We start from the raw sequence: 13776 nt of genomic DNA, 5'->3' as shown, positions 1-13776 counted from the left end.
TTTAGCTTTAAAAAAAATATCCTAGAAGTGAAAGATGTTGAACCAACTCAAGAGTCACATAATCATATAATGATTTGTGTCAGAAAAGAGCTTTAAGATCATCCAGTTCCAACCCTTCTGCCACGGCCAGGGACACCTTCCACTGGATCATGTTGCTCAAAGCCTCATCCAGCCTGGCCTTGAACATCTCCATTCCTCTGATCATCTTTGTGGCCTCCTCTGGGCTCGCTCCAACTTCGTCCTTTCTTGTGCTGGAGATTGGTAGAGTAGGGAGTTCATACAATAATTATTTTTATATTGAGAAGGTAGACTGAAACCGATCAAGAAAAAGGAAGGGAAAAAATGAAGGTGAGACTTTCAGGAGTAGTGGGGATTGGCTATGTTTGTGCTCTTGTTAAAATGACTGACTTCATGAGGGCAAAGTCAAGCCATGCTGAAGGACTTAGGAAGTTCCACCTTAAAATCCTTGGAATGTGCTACATAGGCAATTTCTCAATCTGCATATCTGCTGACGTGCAGAGGCAAGATGTTAAAGGGAAAAAGAACCTGGTTAAAATAACATCATTAGAGCCAAGCAGGTAGCTCTCAAGAGAACAAAGGGAACGAAAATATCCCTATATTTCCATTCTTGCTAATAGATTCAAACTGCAGGTGGAAAAAGGCAATTTCCCTTCCCACTTCTGAAATAGCCTCTTCAAAGGATGTTATTCTGACTTTCTTGGTAGGCTGAAGAAACTTGACAAGTATGTTTTTCTATAGCCAGAGGGAGATTTTCCTCTTCGGTGCAGTCAGTTCAACACCTTTTATTGGATTTTGTAGAGAAAATGTAGCATGCTATTAAGGGAGCAGGAACACTACGCTGAACTGATGTGTATTCTAGCACGTACATGGAGAAGAAAAATACCCTGAGCATCAGAAATCCTTCTATTTATCCCATCCTTCCTGCCATATATTTACGTTTCTGAGAACGCAAGCCCTCTGACTAATTTCTTGTGTCCACAGGTGTCCTGGGTCCTGTGTCTCTAGATGAATTTGGAGACATTGATACCAACTTGACCCTGCTGTACACACCACCAACTGCAAATCACGTACGTAAGACCAGTGAGCAACTGATTGACTTTTTATATGAAAGGAGAAATAAAATGCCCTGTACTATTGCGTAAGAATGATGAAAATAACTACAGCAGAAGTGGTGGCGTGCCAAGGCATACTGTGCATGCCAGGAGGGGGTCATGAGAGGCGTGCTGGAGGCTGACAGGATTGATGTCATCTGGTGATTAAGTGAAGTACAGCTGGTGTTTTGTGGGACTGATACATTTCTTTTCAGAGAGAGGGGAGGAATGAGAGAAAATATGGCAGCTAACATATGGCTAAGGTGAGGAATGCACCACTAGAGCAGAAAGAGCAAGAATTACTTTGAGTTGGGGCAATGTATTTATTAAGGGTAGTTTGAAGCAAGGGGTCAAAGAATGAGATTGCAGCTGCTGACTGAATTTCTTCCCTCCTACACCCGTAGTTCAGAACCCTTCTGTATTTCAACACTCAGAAGAACGAGACTCACAGGGAGATGACCAGTCCAGATTTTGTCTGGAAGAACCACAAGCTGCCCAGTGATATTCCAGGCACTGGTGAGACACCCATTAAACCTATCTCTTCTTCGAAGACGAGTCACACAGCCCTAAGATCCACCTGCTATCCAATCCAGCACACTGCCTTCACTCTGCCCCCAGCCAGTTACACCAGAATTTGGGGCAGAACAATATCTTTCCTTCTCCTGCACCCAGCCCAGTTGTAAACTTAGGCTTCTATTTAAGCACTACTGAGTCTTTCACAGACTCCATACTGTGCCAGTGATTGTGAGGCATGGTGTGTTTTGGAAGAGGTCAGCTCTGAGCATAAAATCTTCACTAGAAGATGGTGGTGTAAATTGTTTGAAAAACTGTTCAGGAAAGGCAGTAGAATTAAGATTATGCTGAGCTATGTGACTCTGCTTTTCTGTAATGCTGATGTAACAAGGTGGCTTCTGCTTGCCCCTTTATACTTGTTACAGTGAGCTGAGAGAAGGACTCAGCACTGTGCAAGTTCAGGGTGCTTCTCTGGAGGGGGTCTTTTAAGCTGACTCCCTGAAATAAAAACAATGGGAAAATAGGTTACTGGTCTATCTCCACTCAAATTTTATGTCTGAAATCCCAGAAATCACCACTTCCTTTTGAGTTTTTAGTGATTCCTGTATAAAACAGTTGAATCTCATTGTAATTCAGCATGGCAGAGTACAGCTTTGTTAGTCTGAGCAGACTGGAATTGTTTCACCATGTAGACCGCTGCCACATGGTGATTGGCAATGGAAAGGTATATTCTTCAGAGTAGGTAGGATAAAAATTATTGCAGTGGCAGTGGTTGCAAGAATTAGTGCACAGTGGGTTAGTTTTCACCTGAGGCATTCCCATCAGTGAGTGTCCGGAGCTGCTGCTGTTAAATGTCTCTTCTAAAGGCCTCTATCAGTTTGTTGTACTGCTTACCTCCACTGGGGAATAGCACAGTGCAGAGCAATAAGCAGAGGAACAAACATCTTCTGATAACTATAAATTCACAGCAGTGTGGTACATGGATTCAAACACTTTTATTCCTCAGTAAAGTAAATCAGATGGCTTCAAATCATAGAATCACTAGGTTGGAAAAGACCCACTGCATCATTGAGTCCAACCATTCCAAACCATGCCCCTCAGTGCCTCGTCCACTTGTCCTTTAAACACCTCCAGGGAAGATGACTCAATCACCTCCCTGGGCAGCCTGTGCCAGTGCCCAAAGACCCTTTCCGTGAAAGATTTTTTCCTAATGTCCAACCTGAACCTCCCCTGGCAGAGCTTGAGGCCATTCCCTCTTGTCCTGTCAAATCAGAGCTTGCTGCTTGGCCCCAGCCTTTTCAGTGTTGCTCCAGTCCTGTTCTCATTCATCCCTTGGTTCCCACAACATGCAGTGTTGTCAGAGGAACTCTTTCTTTAAAACATTCCCCTGAGTACATCCTCATTTGAAACTGCTGTACAAGGGCAAAATAAAACTTGCAAAAACCCAAAAAATTGCAAAAATCCAGCATCACAAACTAACAGCTTAAAGCTCTGAGCTTAATGAAGTCCTGACTTTGTGGCCAACCTATAGTAAATCAGAGTAAAACCACCTCCAACAAGCACTTGGTTATTTTGTTTTAATATTTTGAAAAAATAAATCTAACTTCAGTGTGATTCTAAAAAAAATATATTCTCTCAAAGGGCAGATTTTCATTGCCAAAGTTGAAGTAAGTTTAAGTCCAGCTAAAGCCAGTCAAAACTTTCCAACTGGAACAAACACAGCAACCAAAGCCCTGCTTTTTCCTAAGCTGTAATAGATGACAGCTGACCTAGTTCTGCTACCCTCCTTCCTTCTGTTATCCCTTCTTCCACATTTAGCCATTATTCAGAAACTTTGAACTTTCACTCTAATAATGGACAAGGTCAAACTTCGAGATACAAACGTTTCTAGTTCCAGAGAACATGAAAGTAGTCGATTTCTGTTGCACTCTGCCTTTGTGTCTTGTTATACTAAGAACCAGGAGGTGGTAGCAGAGCCTCGGGAATGGGAAATTATGGCCCCAGAGTCCTTGCATGCACAGTGCTTCCAATTTCAGCCTGCTGATTATTAAGCTACAAGCCACTATTCACAAAGCTTAAGTTTTACAGAATTAATAGGAAATGCTTTGCACATCTTCATTTATATATCAATTTATAGTGGTAGCTTAATGCCCTTCCTTGGTAAACAGTAGTACTGAGAGTTTTCAATAGAGAACATCAAATTAATACTAAGTTGATAGGATGCATTGAGGCTGATGCTGGGATAATCACACAGGAAAAAGGTGGAGAGACATGATACACGGAACAAAAAAAATATCAAAGCCAGAAAGCTGGGTCCAAAATCCAGAGTTCCTAAACCAAATTTTATGTCAGATACAGACCTTTATATTTGTAGGTTCAAAATCCCTGCCCAGCTGATGTTTGATTCTGGAGGCAGCTAGTATCTTTCTTGTTGCTTTTTGTTTATTCCTTAATTTTTATATTTTACCATTTTCCCATGTGCCTCTATTTCTGTTTCTTGGCATGCACAAAAGTGCATTAGCCTCAGTAAGGCCAAGAAGCTCAGATCTTCTACCATCTGTAACCAACACATCAACATGGGATGCTAGATTCTCCTCTGCCTTCTTTGCCTGAGACAGTTGCTCAGTAGAGCAGGTATACTCTACATGTGGGGCCACCAGATGAAGCTAAGCTCTGTGCTGATGGCCTCTCGCTTTTCAAAGGAAATTAGTGGCCACAACTTTCGTTCCCAGTACCCTGGAGCTGCAAGAACTGGCCCAAGACAGGCTTCAGTTCACTTTTCCACATTAAGACAACCAAAATGACTACCTTAAAAAAAATCAGTTCCTGCTCTTGTCAGTTCTGCCTGCCTGCTCAGGACTGGGACCCTTGTGTGCTCTGTGATTTTGAGTCTCAGGTGCCTGAACAGCCTGATTTTCAAATCATTTGGCACCTGTCAACTTCCAAGGGCACTAATCTGGCATCTTTGCACTCCAACAGATTAATTTCCCTCTACACCATGCAAATTTCACATTGGAGAGTCCATTCAGTACCACCTGTGGTCTCAACACAGTGTATACAGATGTGTGCAGAAATGAGTTCACAGTCTCCAAAGCTCTATCTATAACAACTACAGAATCACTCTGAACAACTAGGCTAGCAGGGAGAGCCCATGTACAAAATGTTGAAAAGCTTGCATAAGTTAAAAGCTGTGACATGGTTTTTATCTTTACCTGCTCTTGGATAACAAGTTATTGCAAGAAACGCCTTTCAAGTCCACAAGTGGCTGTTCTCTGTATCTGGTCTTTAGATGTATCCCGTCCTGAAGCAAATCGTATCAGTAAAGATTCTGAGTGACAAAGGTATGGGTAGTTCACTGTCACAGAGGCACCTCATTCTCACTGGGCAGGTACCCAGGAGGACTAAAAAGCAAAAGGCACATGTTATAAAGCCTGAATCATAAATTCATCACTTGTGTTTAATGATAAAAACTGTAGGGATCAAACCTTTGTTCCCCAGTTCAAAGAAATTCTTATCCAAAGGAGTCAATGAAGAACCTATTTTCCATTAAGCTCCAGGTATGCTGAGGAAAAAGAACATTTCCTGCCTGTCAGTGACTGATTTCAAATGATCAACTGTTTACCCCATCTACATCCCCATCCTACAGGGAGTTTTACTCAAGTTTTGCCTCCACCATTCCACTCTAAAGAAGTTATTGAAAGGAGAAATTTGGCTGCTTCATCTTTTAAAATGTGGGTACTGAGATAAGTCAGCTTTATTCTTGGACTGTCCTAGTTTGTTTTTAAAGAGGAGAACACCTGGAAACTCTGCTACCCACTTGGGTGTCCCTGCAGAGGTCCCATGCCTCAGATGAGGATGTAAGACTGCATTGCTCTGGGTCATGCTTCATCCCATAGTGAAAGAGGCAGGCATGTGTTATCTCTAGGCAGTGCTGGACTTTAGTAAAGCCTCTCAATTTGGATGTGACCAAAGAATATCCCTGCTCAGCTTGTGTGACTTGCACATATGTGGGTGAGAGTAGTTTCTTAAATATAATATTGTTTTGCAGTGTACTGTGTCGAGTTGTTTATTTTTCAGTTTTTCTTTTCTGCAGGCCCACACATCTTGACCATTGCTGTCTTTACACTCACAGGAATTGTGATTCTGGTTCTGGTCATCTCTTTGCTGATTTTAAGGTACCAATTCCTCTGGCCCTCGAACAGTTTTCCTCCTAGGGTAATGCCTTTGATCTCTCTTTGAAGCCATTTATTTGCTTGCCTTACATACCTGGGTAGTTGTCCTCAGCGTGTGAAATGTCTAGTATATGAAAATGTGGTTGCATCCATAGCATTGTATGTCAGGTTAATAATCAAGGGAGAAGATCATAGAATCATAGAATGGTTTGGGTTGGAAGGGACCTTAAAGATCATTCAGTTCCAACCCCCCTGCCCTGGGCAGGGACACTTCCCACCCGACCAGGCTGCCCAAGGCCCCATCCAACCTGGCCTTGGACACTTACAGGGAGGGGGCGTCCACAGCTTCCCTGGGCAACCTGTGCCAGTGGTTCACCACCCTCAAGATGCAGCAATACTCAGGGATTTTGGATCTGCTAAAAAGCTCTGATTCCTATACATACACAGAAACATATGTCTCAGACCAATCTACAGACTTTTTCCACTGCCCATCTTCAGCTTACTTGGGGTTTGCTTATGTTTCTTTAACCTAATGGTGGCATAAAAATTCAATCTAGAAGGAAGTGTTTGTCTTAAGTTAAAACACCATGAGGTTTTGGTGTTTTCATTGCATAGATCCATCCTATCTTTCGGTTTCCTATGACTCAGTCCAATTCCTTGTATATCAACATTTCTAACCACTAGAATTTCATAAATGTTAGACAATTTACCTTTTTCATGATGGAGAAAGGAGAAGGAGAATCAATGATGTCTCCTTTTACTGGAAGAAATGCCACCTCATTTCCAAAGTATATGGTTTTCTTTAATATTTTAAAATAATTGTCTAACCTGTGCATCTGTACTCAGTAGCTCAATATCCTTCTTTGCTATCTACCAGAGAACTTCAGAAAAAGTGAGAAAGTCAGGTCTTAAGAAAACGTGTTTAGACACAGATACTCCCCAGGCACTCTTATTTTGAGTGGACCAAACTGCCTCTCTAACTAAAGCTTTTCAAAGGAGAAAAAACAAAGATGAAGGTATACAACTCTTATACATCCAGTTCTACTCAAGAAACAGAAGAGCTGATCATTGTCACATCTAAGCACTAACATGGAAACAGACAGGAAAAGTTTGTAACAGCTATGAAAATAGATAAAAAATTTTCTGGAGACAATTTGGACTTGTAAAAGGTTCTGCACTCTTCCATATTTGCAGTCAGCAGGGTGTTGGGATTCCCCTGCAATCTCTCCTGTTAGTCTTGGGTTTTTTTTTTAATAGAGGAAGGATTTGCACAGGTAAGCGGGTAGTTTGAAGAGTGCTAGTCTCCTTGCAGCTTTTCTTTTAAGAGATTATAGTGTCTGCTCTGACGTTCTGCAAGGGAGACAGTAGTTTCCTTCTCCCTGTTCTGAGGGCTCTTCTCTCACTTTTATGAATTGTGTAGAATGCAAGGGACATGCACAAACAAACATTTAATCTCAACACTGTTGTTACCTCCTTTCCTGCCATTGTATTCACACCAGTTCTTACCATCCAGCATTGATGCCAGGAGTTCTTTTGGCTTGCATTTGTTTGTGGGACCTCCCTTCAGAATACAGTCAATAACAGGGAGGAGAAGGAGCAGACAGCCCTTTCTGCGTTAAATTGTTCTAAACTCCCTTGAGACTCTGGCAACTGCCTAGCTAAATCTGTTCTGTTCTTCTGCTGTGTCTATGGAATTGAATGAGCATTTAGGCTTTCCCAAAGCTAGAGGAATTAGAGCAGCCTTAGACTGGAAAACTCTATGAAAGCCACAGAGCTTGTGCTCAAACCTTCTCCACCTTACATTCCAACCATGTGTCATCCTGACACTGGAAGCTTCCCTGTCCTAATCTCATGTTGTGGGTTTCGGTTCACTGGGAGGATATTCTGAATGCGTTTGCTGGTTTTGCAGGAAGTACAGGAGAGATAATGAGCGTCGGTGGAAGAAATGGTCCCACATACCGCCTGAGGAAATCTTGCCTCTGGAGACCAGTGAGACAAGTCATGTTAGTTTGAAGGTAAGAGAAGCATGATGCCTGAAGCTGGGTCTTGGATTCTGTCTTTTAAAGGCCATTGATGCTGGAGTGTCATCATGTTCCAGCTACAATGTAGGCTATAACTCTGGTAGAACTAGACGTTTCCTATCTATCACTCCCTAATAGAACAGATCTGTTTCCCAACAGTAAAGATAATTTTGTGATGGGGGAATGGGCTGGGTATTGATTTTCAGTCTCTTCCACGCCACTACTGTTAAAAATTACTTTCCTGTGTTTTGTGATGACTCTGTACTGTCCAAGACCATGAAAGCAGCAGGTGGAGTCCCCAGCAGCCTTGGATATGGATATCCCACACTGTGTATGCTATGCAGTGGCACTCCTTAGAAAGTCTTATGCTTCTTCATGTGGCACATACTGATATAACTTATCTCTCTGGACCTGCTAAGTGGGGAGTAGGTGATAATTGTAAGTTAATTGTTCTTGTTTGTTCTCAGATTGATGAAGATAAGAGACGTGACACCACTCAGAGACTGCGCCAAGGCAAATATGACAAGAAGGTAACCTGACTGAACTGCCCACACTCCCTTCCTCTGTTTGGGAGGTCTTCTTCTGGGAGGAGGTTGTTTCTCCTCAGAGAAAATTCCACCTCTTCCAACCCTGCAGAATGGCTTGATCTTATGGAAGGAATAAGTCCTTATTCCCTATCAGGTGCTTTGCATTTTGCTTACTCATGAGGGGCAAAATATTGAACTTCATGAACCCCTGGCCTAGTCCAGAAGTGCAGAAGCTGAAGCAGAGGGGCCAGAAATCTAATACATTTTAGTACTGAGAAGATTGATGGATTAATGGAGGACAGGCCATTTACATGGCAATTCTTGTATATTCAGCAGAGCTATCTGTCTGGCTGAGATATATTCATGTTGAGTTAAAATTTGCATCATTGACAGTTCTAAATAGATCCTATCTACCTGTTACATCTTTTGAAGGAAATATAACTCTGTTGCTTATTACCTCAATAATCGAAACTCCAACAGAGAAGCAGTAGGCAGGTGTTTCTGAAGTATTTTTTTGTATGGAGATTTCTTGGAAAGGAAGGATGGCTTGCCATTGTACTATACCTCTGTGTTTTTCCCCACTGTTATTTTTTCTTCAGGTGGTGATCCTAAAGGATCTCAAAAACAATGATGGTAATTTCTCAGAGAAGCAAAAAATAGAACTGAACAAGGTAATTGTTGCACATAGCAATTGGACACTGCAGGGTGGGATGGAGCTTATGAGTGAAGTCATGGCTTTCTACTGTCAACTCCAACAACCATATGCTGGTGCAAGATTGTGAGGTGAATGGGTAATGAGTTCCTCGAAGGATAATGCTTGATGAACTTTCTCTTTGTATGTGTGATCTCATCACCATCTCAGAGTCTGAATTGTATGGCAGTGAAACTGAGGATGAATGAATAAATTCATGCTCTGTCATATGGCCTTGCTAAATACATTTTTATAGCTGATGCTAAAAGGCAATGCACTCTTTTTGCTCATATCATGCTAATTCATTACTAGTGAAATGCTGTAGTTACATCTTATTATTGAATGCCAAGTGCAGATCTTTAAATATAAGTAACTCTGCTGACTTGTGCGTACAGACTTCCAACATGAGAGATTAATTTGGCTGCAGTACTGCATCTTTTCTGAATTAATAGTTTTCCTTTTTATACAACACAGCTATACTATGAATTCAATAAGCTCTAAATATACCTCAAGGTAAACTAGAGTTGTCTACATAAATGGACAAAGTACGTAATACCATGCAGCAGCATTAAATTTTTATTACTTGCTCATTTACTGATTGATTCACAGTGTTCTGTCACTCATAACAGATATTCTGGTCAACTGGGAGGTTTGAGAAGAGAAGCAGTCATGGAGACTATAGTGGGCTCTGGAGTTAACTTGAAGTATCCAACTGCAGCCACGCTTATCTCCCTAATCCAGAAGGCTCTGGAATGACAAATGTCTTAAGTACTTTACTCACTGCCTTAGTACACACTGGTTTAAAGGAAAATCATAAATCTTATCAGGGCCTGAGATAAAAAGCCACATCACACAAGTGTCCTTGACCTGTTTTTCTGTATTAACAATAATTGTTTCTAAAAATAGATGAAATGTTTCTGCTCTAGCTCCTGCAGATTGATTATTACAACCTGACCAAGTTCTATGGCACTGTGAAGCTAGACGCCATGATCTTTGGGGTGATCGAGTACTGCGAAAGAGGTTCCCTGCGGGTAAAGAATTTTGCAGGTCTCCTTCAACCCCCAAATTATCCAATTTAAAAGTAAGAGAAAAAATATCCCCATCTCTATGTCTCTGGCTCTCATGAAGCAGCCATGGGCTGAGTAAGCGGTGGCAGGTTTCTGACCCCAAGTTCCCTCTCCATTGCTTGGCTCTCTCCAGGCTTCCCCAGGTGCTGCAAAGGCTGCTATCAGTTTGACAGTTCTCAACAGCCAGAGGATGGGAGAGGTGCAAGCAAGGAAAAGTACAGATAGAGCTCTGTCCAGGCAACAGCAAGAGCCAATATTTGTATTGTGTCCCCTATTAGGAGCATGCAGGATAAAACTACTTCTTTATTTTCCAAGCTGTAGGTGTTGTCTGTGCTGATGCCCTTGTGGACCCCACTTTGGGACACTCCCAGAGTGTGAAAGGGTAGAGAAAAGGATGATTCCATTTTAATCATAGAATAATAGAATGGTTTGGGTTGGAATGGATCTCAAAGATCATCCAGTTCCAACCCCCCTGCCGTGGGCAGGGACATTTTCCACTAGAACAGGTTGCTCAAAGCCCCATCCAAGCTGGCCTTGAACCCCTCCAGCAACGGGGCTTCTACAGCTTCTCTGGGCAACCTGTCCCTGTGCCTCACTTCCCTCACAGTTAAAAAATATCTAACCTGTATCTCCCCTCTTTCAGTTTAAAACCATGACCCCTTGTCCTGTTCCTGCAGTCCCTGATAAAGAGCCCCTCCCCATCTTTCCTCTAGACCCCTTTAATAAGGGACAAACAGTTTGAGGCTGAAATGTGGCAAATCCTCTGTGGTACAAAACAACAGCCTTTCATTTCTGTTTGTAAAAAGAAATGGTAAATTGATGACTGGCAGGAGTTCTGGAAAGACTTAGAGTTTATTGCCACCAATATAATTTCAGCACTAATCATGAAGTAATGGTAGCATCAGATTTTCCGCAGGCACACATTGTTTCTGCTTCTGAGTTCATGCCAAGGCTCTCATCAGTACCAGCGATCTCTGGAACAAACTCATAGCGAGGCAGCAAAATAACAGCCTTGTCTCTAGTTCTTTTCTTCAAAACTGGTGTACTCATGAAGGTTTACTTTTAGTAACGGAAATCACAGTGGATGCAAGAACTGTAAATGACTGGCTCTTTCTGGTAAAGGAACAGTCTACTTTGAAATTCTAAGGCCATGAGTAAATTGGTAGGAAATGGATTGTGAGCATAAACCACAGAAATCCATTCCCATTCCTCTTGCACACCTTACCCATTTCTGTCTCAGCTATTTTTCTTTACTAAAGGCTCAGCCTTAAAGCAACTTCACTACTTACCTTTAATTGAACAAACCCCTCTTTTTTTGGAGTCTTCAGTTTTATAGCACTGTGTAAACCTAAAACATATTTCATATTCCCTGTTTTTTGAGTCAAGTCCTGCTCTAATGCATGTACTCCCTATAAAAAAAAATGAAGGGCTACCTCTTTCAGTCACTGATTGACAGGCTGTGTAATTTAGATACTTATACCTCATATTCACCTTTTTCCCCAACACAGTTTAGAACCACTCTTTTCTTCTCTTCACAGGATGTTTTAAATGATAAAATCTCCTACCCGGATGGCACATTCATGGACTGGGAATTTAAAATCTCTGTCATGTATGATATTGCCAAGGTAAGTGGGCTGCTGACAGTGCAATGTTAATCAACCTGTCCTGTCATGCAAAATGGATCCTCTGGATTAGGGCAGCCCTTGGAGTTTTCTCCTTTCCTTGCTAGAAGGTGTATGCTCTTTCCTTCTCTGAGGACAGCATCTGAGGCAGGATGAGCCTGTGGCTCTCAAACTGAAGAAGGAAATGGGAGCCAAAGCTGGCTTTGGGCTATTTCTAAATAAGCAAATAAATTATGCCCCAAAGAAATGCAACTCAAAGATCAGATTGTAATCTGTTGACCTGTGGCTCTGATTAGCAGTCACAAGACCTGCAAAACAGCCTGCTCTCTGGCCTCAGGTACAGCATGTAAAGGGAAACTCTTTTTTCAAAATGATGGAATCATTCCAGTTTGTATCCAGAGACAGAAAATACTTTTTCTAAATAAACTGTTCATTTTGCGTCCCGATTTTCTTACTCACTAGAGTGAGAAACTAAAAACTAGAGCTCTCCATTTCAGGCAGTTTGAGAGGGAAGAAATTAATCCTAAACAGAAACTAAGACTGGCTTTCAGTAGCTTTCAACAGATCTTTACATTTTACGTCCTTATGGTAGAAAGGCTCAATAAGGATAGTAAAGGAAATTCTATTCTACATTAGATATTTGTATCTGTTTCGCTGGTAGTTAAGCAACCTTTATAATTCACAGGTATAATAATTAGTTATACCTCTGCAGGTAATGTAGAGAATTACATCTGCCTATTTGCTGGTGCTCAGCTGCTCTCCTCTTCCCATCGCTGGTTTGTAGTTGGATAGTCCTCCCATTTCCCTACATGCATCAATTCAGATTTGGTCTCCACAATGAATAACTTCACTGTGTCTGTTCTAAAGAGATATTGAAAATCTTGCTCTTTATTAAAGCCCCCTTAATCCAAATTGTCACAGTTTGTTGGCCTTGTTAATGACTTTCAAGTTCAGTTAATGTTCAACATTAAGTTTCATTTTGAATAGTAGCGGTGGTGTTTCCTTTCCTCCTTAGAGCATATCAAAAAACACAGTATTTTTTAACCCTTTGCAGTTCACTTTCCAATGTTGCCTAAGAAAACAGAGTTTAGTACTGGCTCTGTTTACTAGAAGGAGAGAGAAATCCCAGCCCCTCTGAAAGGAGCAACTAAATGCCCAGTGACCGCAGTGGGACTGGAACTTCACAATCAGTTGTTCACTGCACTCTTGATAATGGGGACAGGACATGAAGTCTGAGGATGGGTGTGCACCGCATCCATTCTCTGGAATGACTCCTGAGGATTAGCCATGTTAGTAGTGATGGTTCACAAAATCTTCCTGAAAACTTCTATGTACCTGGGAATATCAGGAAACTTACTGGATGATCTGCCAGTCTCTGCTATTCCTTGACCTGATGCTGTGGTAGATCCTCTGGCACCTAGACACTTCCATGAACTCCTTGTATTGCTTTTCTCAAACCACAGCTTCCCTACCTCCAGGCAGCCTATCTATTTTTGCTTGAATGGCTTCTTACCTTACATAAGTCATTTCATAGCCTTTCAGCCCCAGTTCCTGTTATTGTAGCTGCTGCCCTTTTCAAGACCAGACTCAGCCCTCCAGGCTGTTAAAACCCCTATAACCAGCCCATGCAGCTCCTTTGCCTTCCTTTTGATATACTGCTCCCTTTCAACACCATCATTTTCCTTCACCTCACTTTTACCATTGCCCAAACAGCCCATGTACTTTGCCTACTCTTCATCTGGCACAGAAACTGCTGCATCAATGTTTCTGAACACGGGATGTTGTATAACTTCTATTCCCTAGTACAGCTAGCCAAGCAGTGGCTATTCCTAGAGCATCCCCTACTCCACTAGAGGAGGTGGGCTAGGCAAAAGAGGAAGCCCTAAATCTGCTCCTTTTTACTTTTCCCCACCCTTTTTTGTTTGTTTGTTTTTTTCTTTTCTACCTTTGCTGGCTCTAGTTCTGATGGCACCATCTGTAGCTACATGGATTTGGTTGCATGTGACCGAAGAGCTCTGATGAAAGCCCTGCTAAGAAGAAATTGCAGTAAT

At 41.9% G+C, this 13776-nt stretch overlaps 1 protein-coding gene across 2 annotated transcripts in view; it reads left to right on the top strand.

The window, feature by feature from the left end:
* GUCY2C (guanylate cyclase 2C) overlaps positions 1-13776 on the top strand; it is a 48503-nt gene that overhangs the window by 14812 nt on the left and 19915 nt on the right. For both annotated transcript variants that reach the window (XM_069854677.1, XM_069854686.1), the window contains 8 exons: positions 1003-1088; positions 1517-1628; positions 5719-5800; positions 7707-7812; positions 8286-8348; positions 8945-9016; positions 9963-10067; positions 11642-11728. In XM_069854677.1, coding sequence (XP_069710778.1) covers positions 1003-1088; positions 1517-1628; positions 5719-5800; positions 7707-7812; positions 8286-8348; positions 8945-9016; positions 9963-10067; positions 11642-11728 — 713 coding nt within the window. The remainder of the gene's footprint in view (positions 1-1002; positions 1089-1516; positions 1629-5718; positions 5801-7706; positions 7813-8285; positions 8349-8944; positions 9017-9962; positions 10068-11641; positions 11729-13776) is intronic.

Source organism: Phaenicophaeus curvirostris, chromosome 1 (assembly GCF_032191515.1).
Source record: "Phaenicophaeus curvirostris isolate KB17595 chromosome 1, BPBGC_Pcur_1.0, whole genome shotgun sequence".
Classification (NCBI taxonomy): Eukaryota; Metazoa; Chordata; class Aves; order Cuculiformes; family Cuculidae; genus Phaenicophaeus; species Phaenicophaeus curvirostris.
The sequence above is the reverse complement of the archived record's forward strand: the minus strand, read 5'-3'. Positions and strand labels throughout refer to the sequence as shown.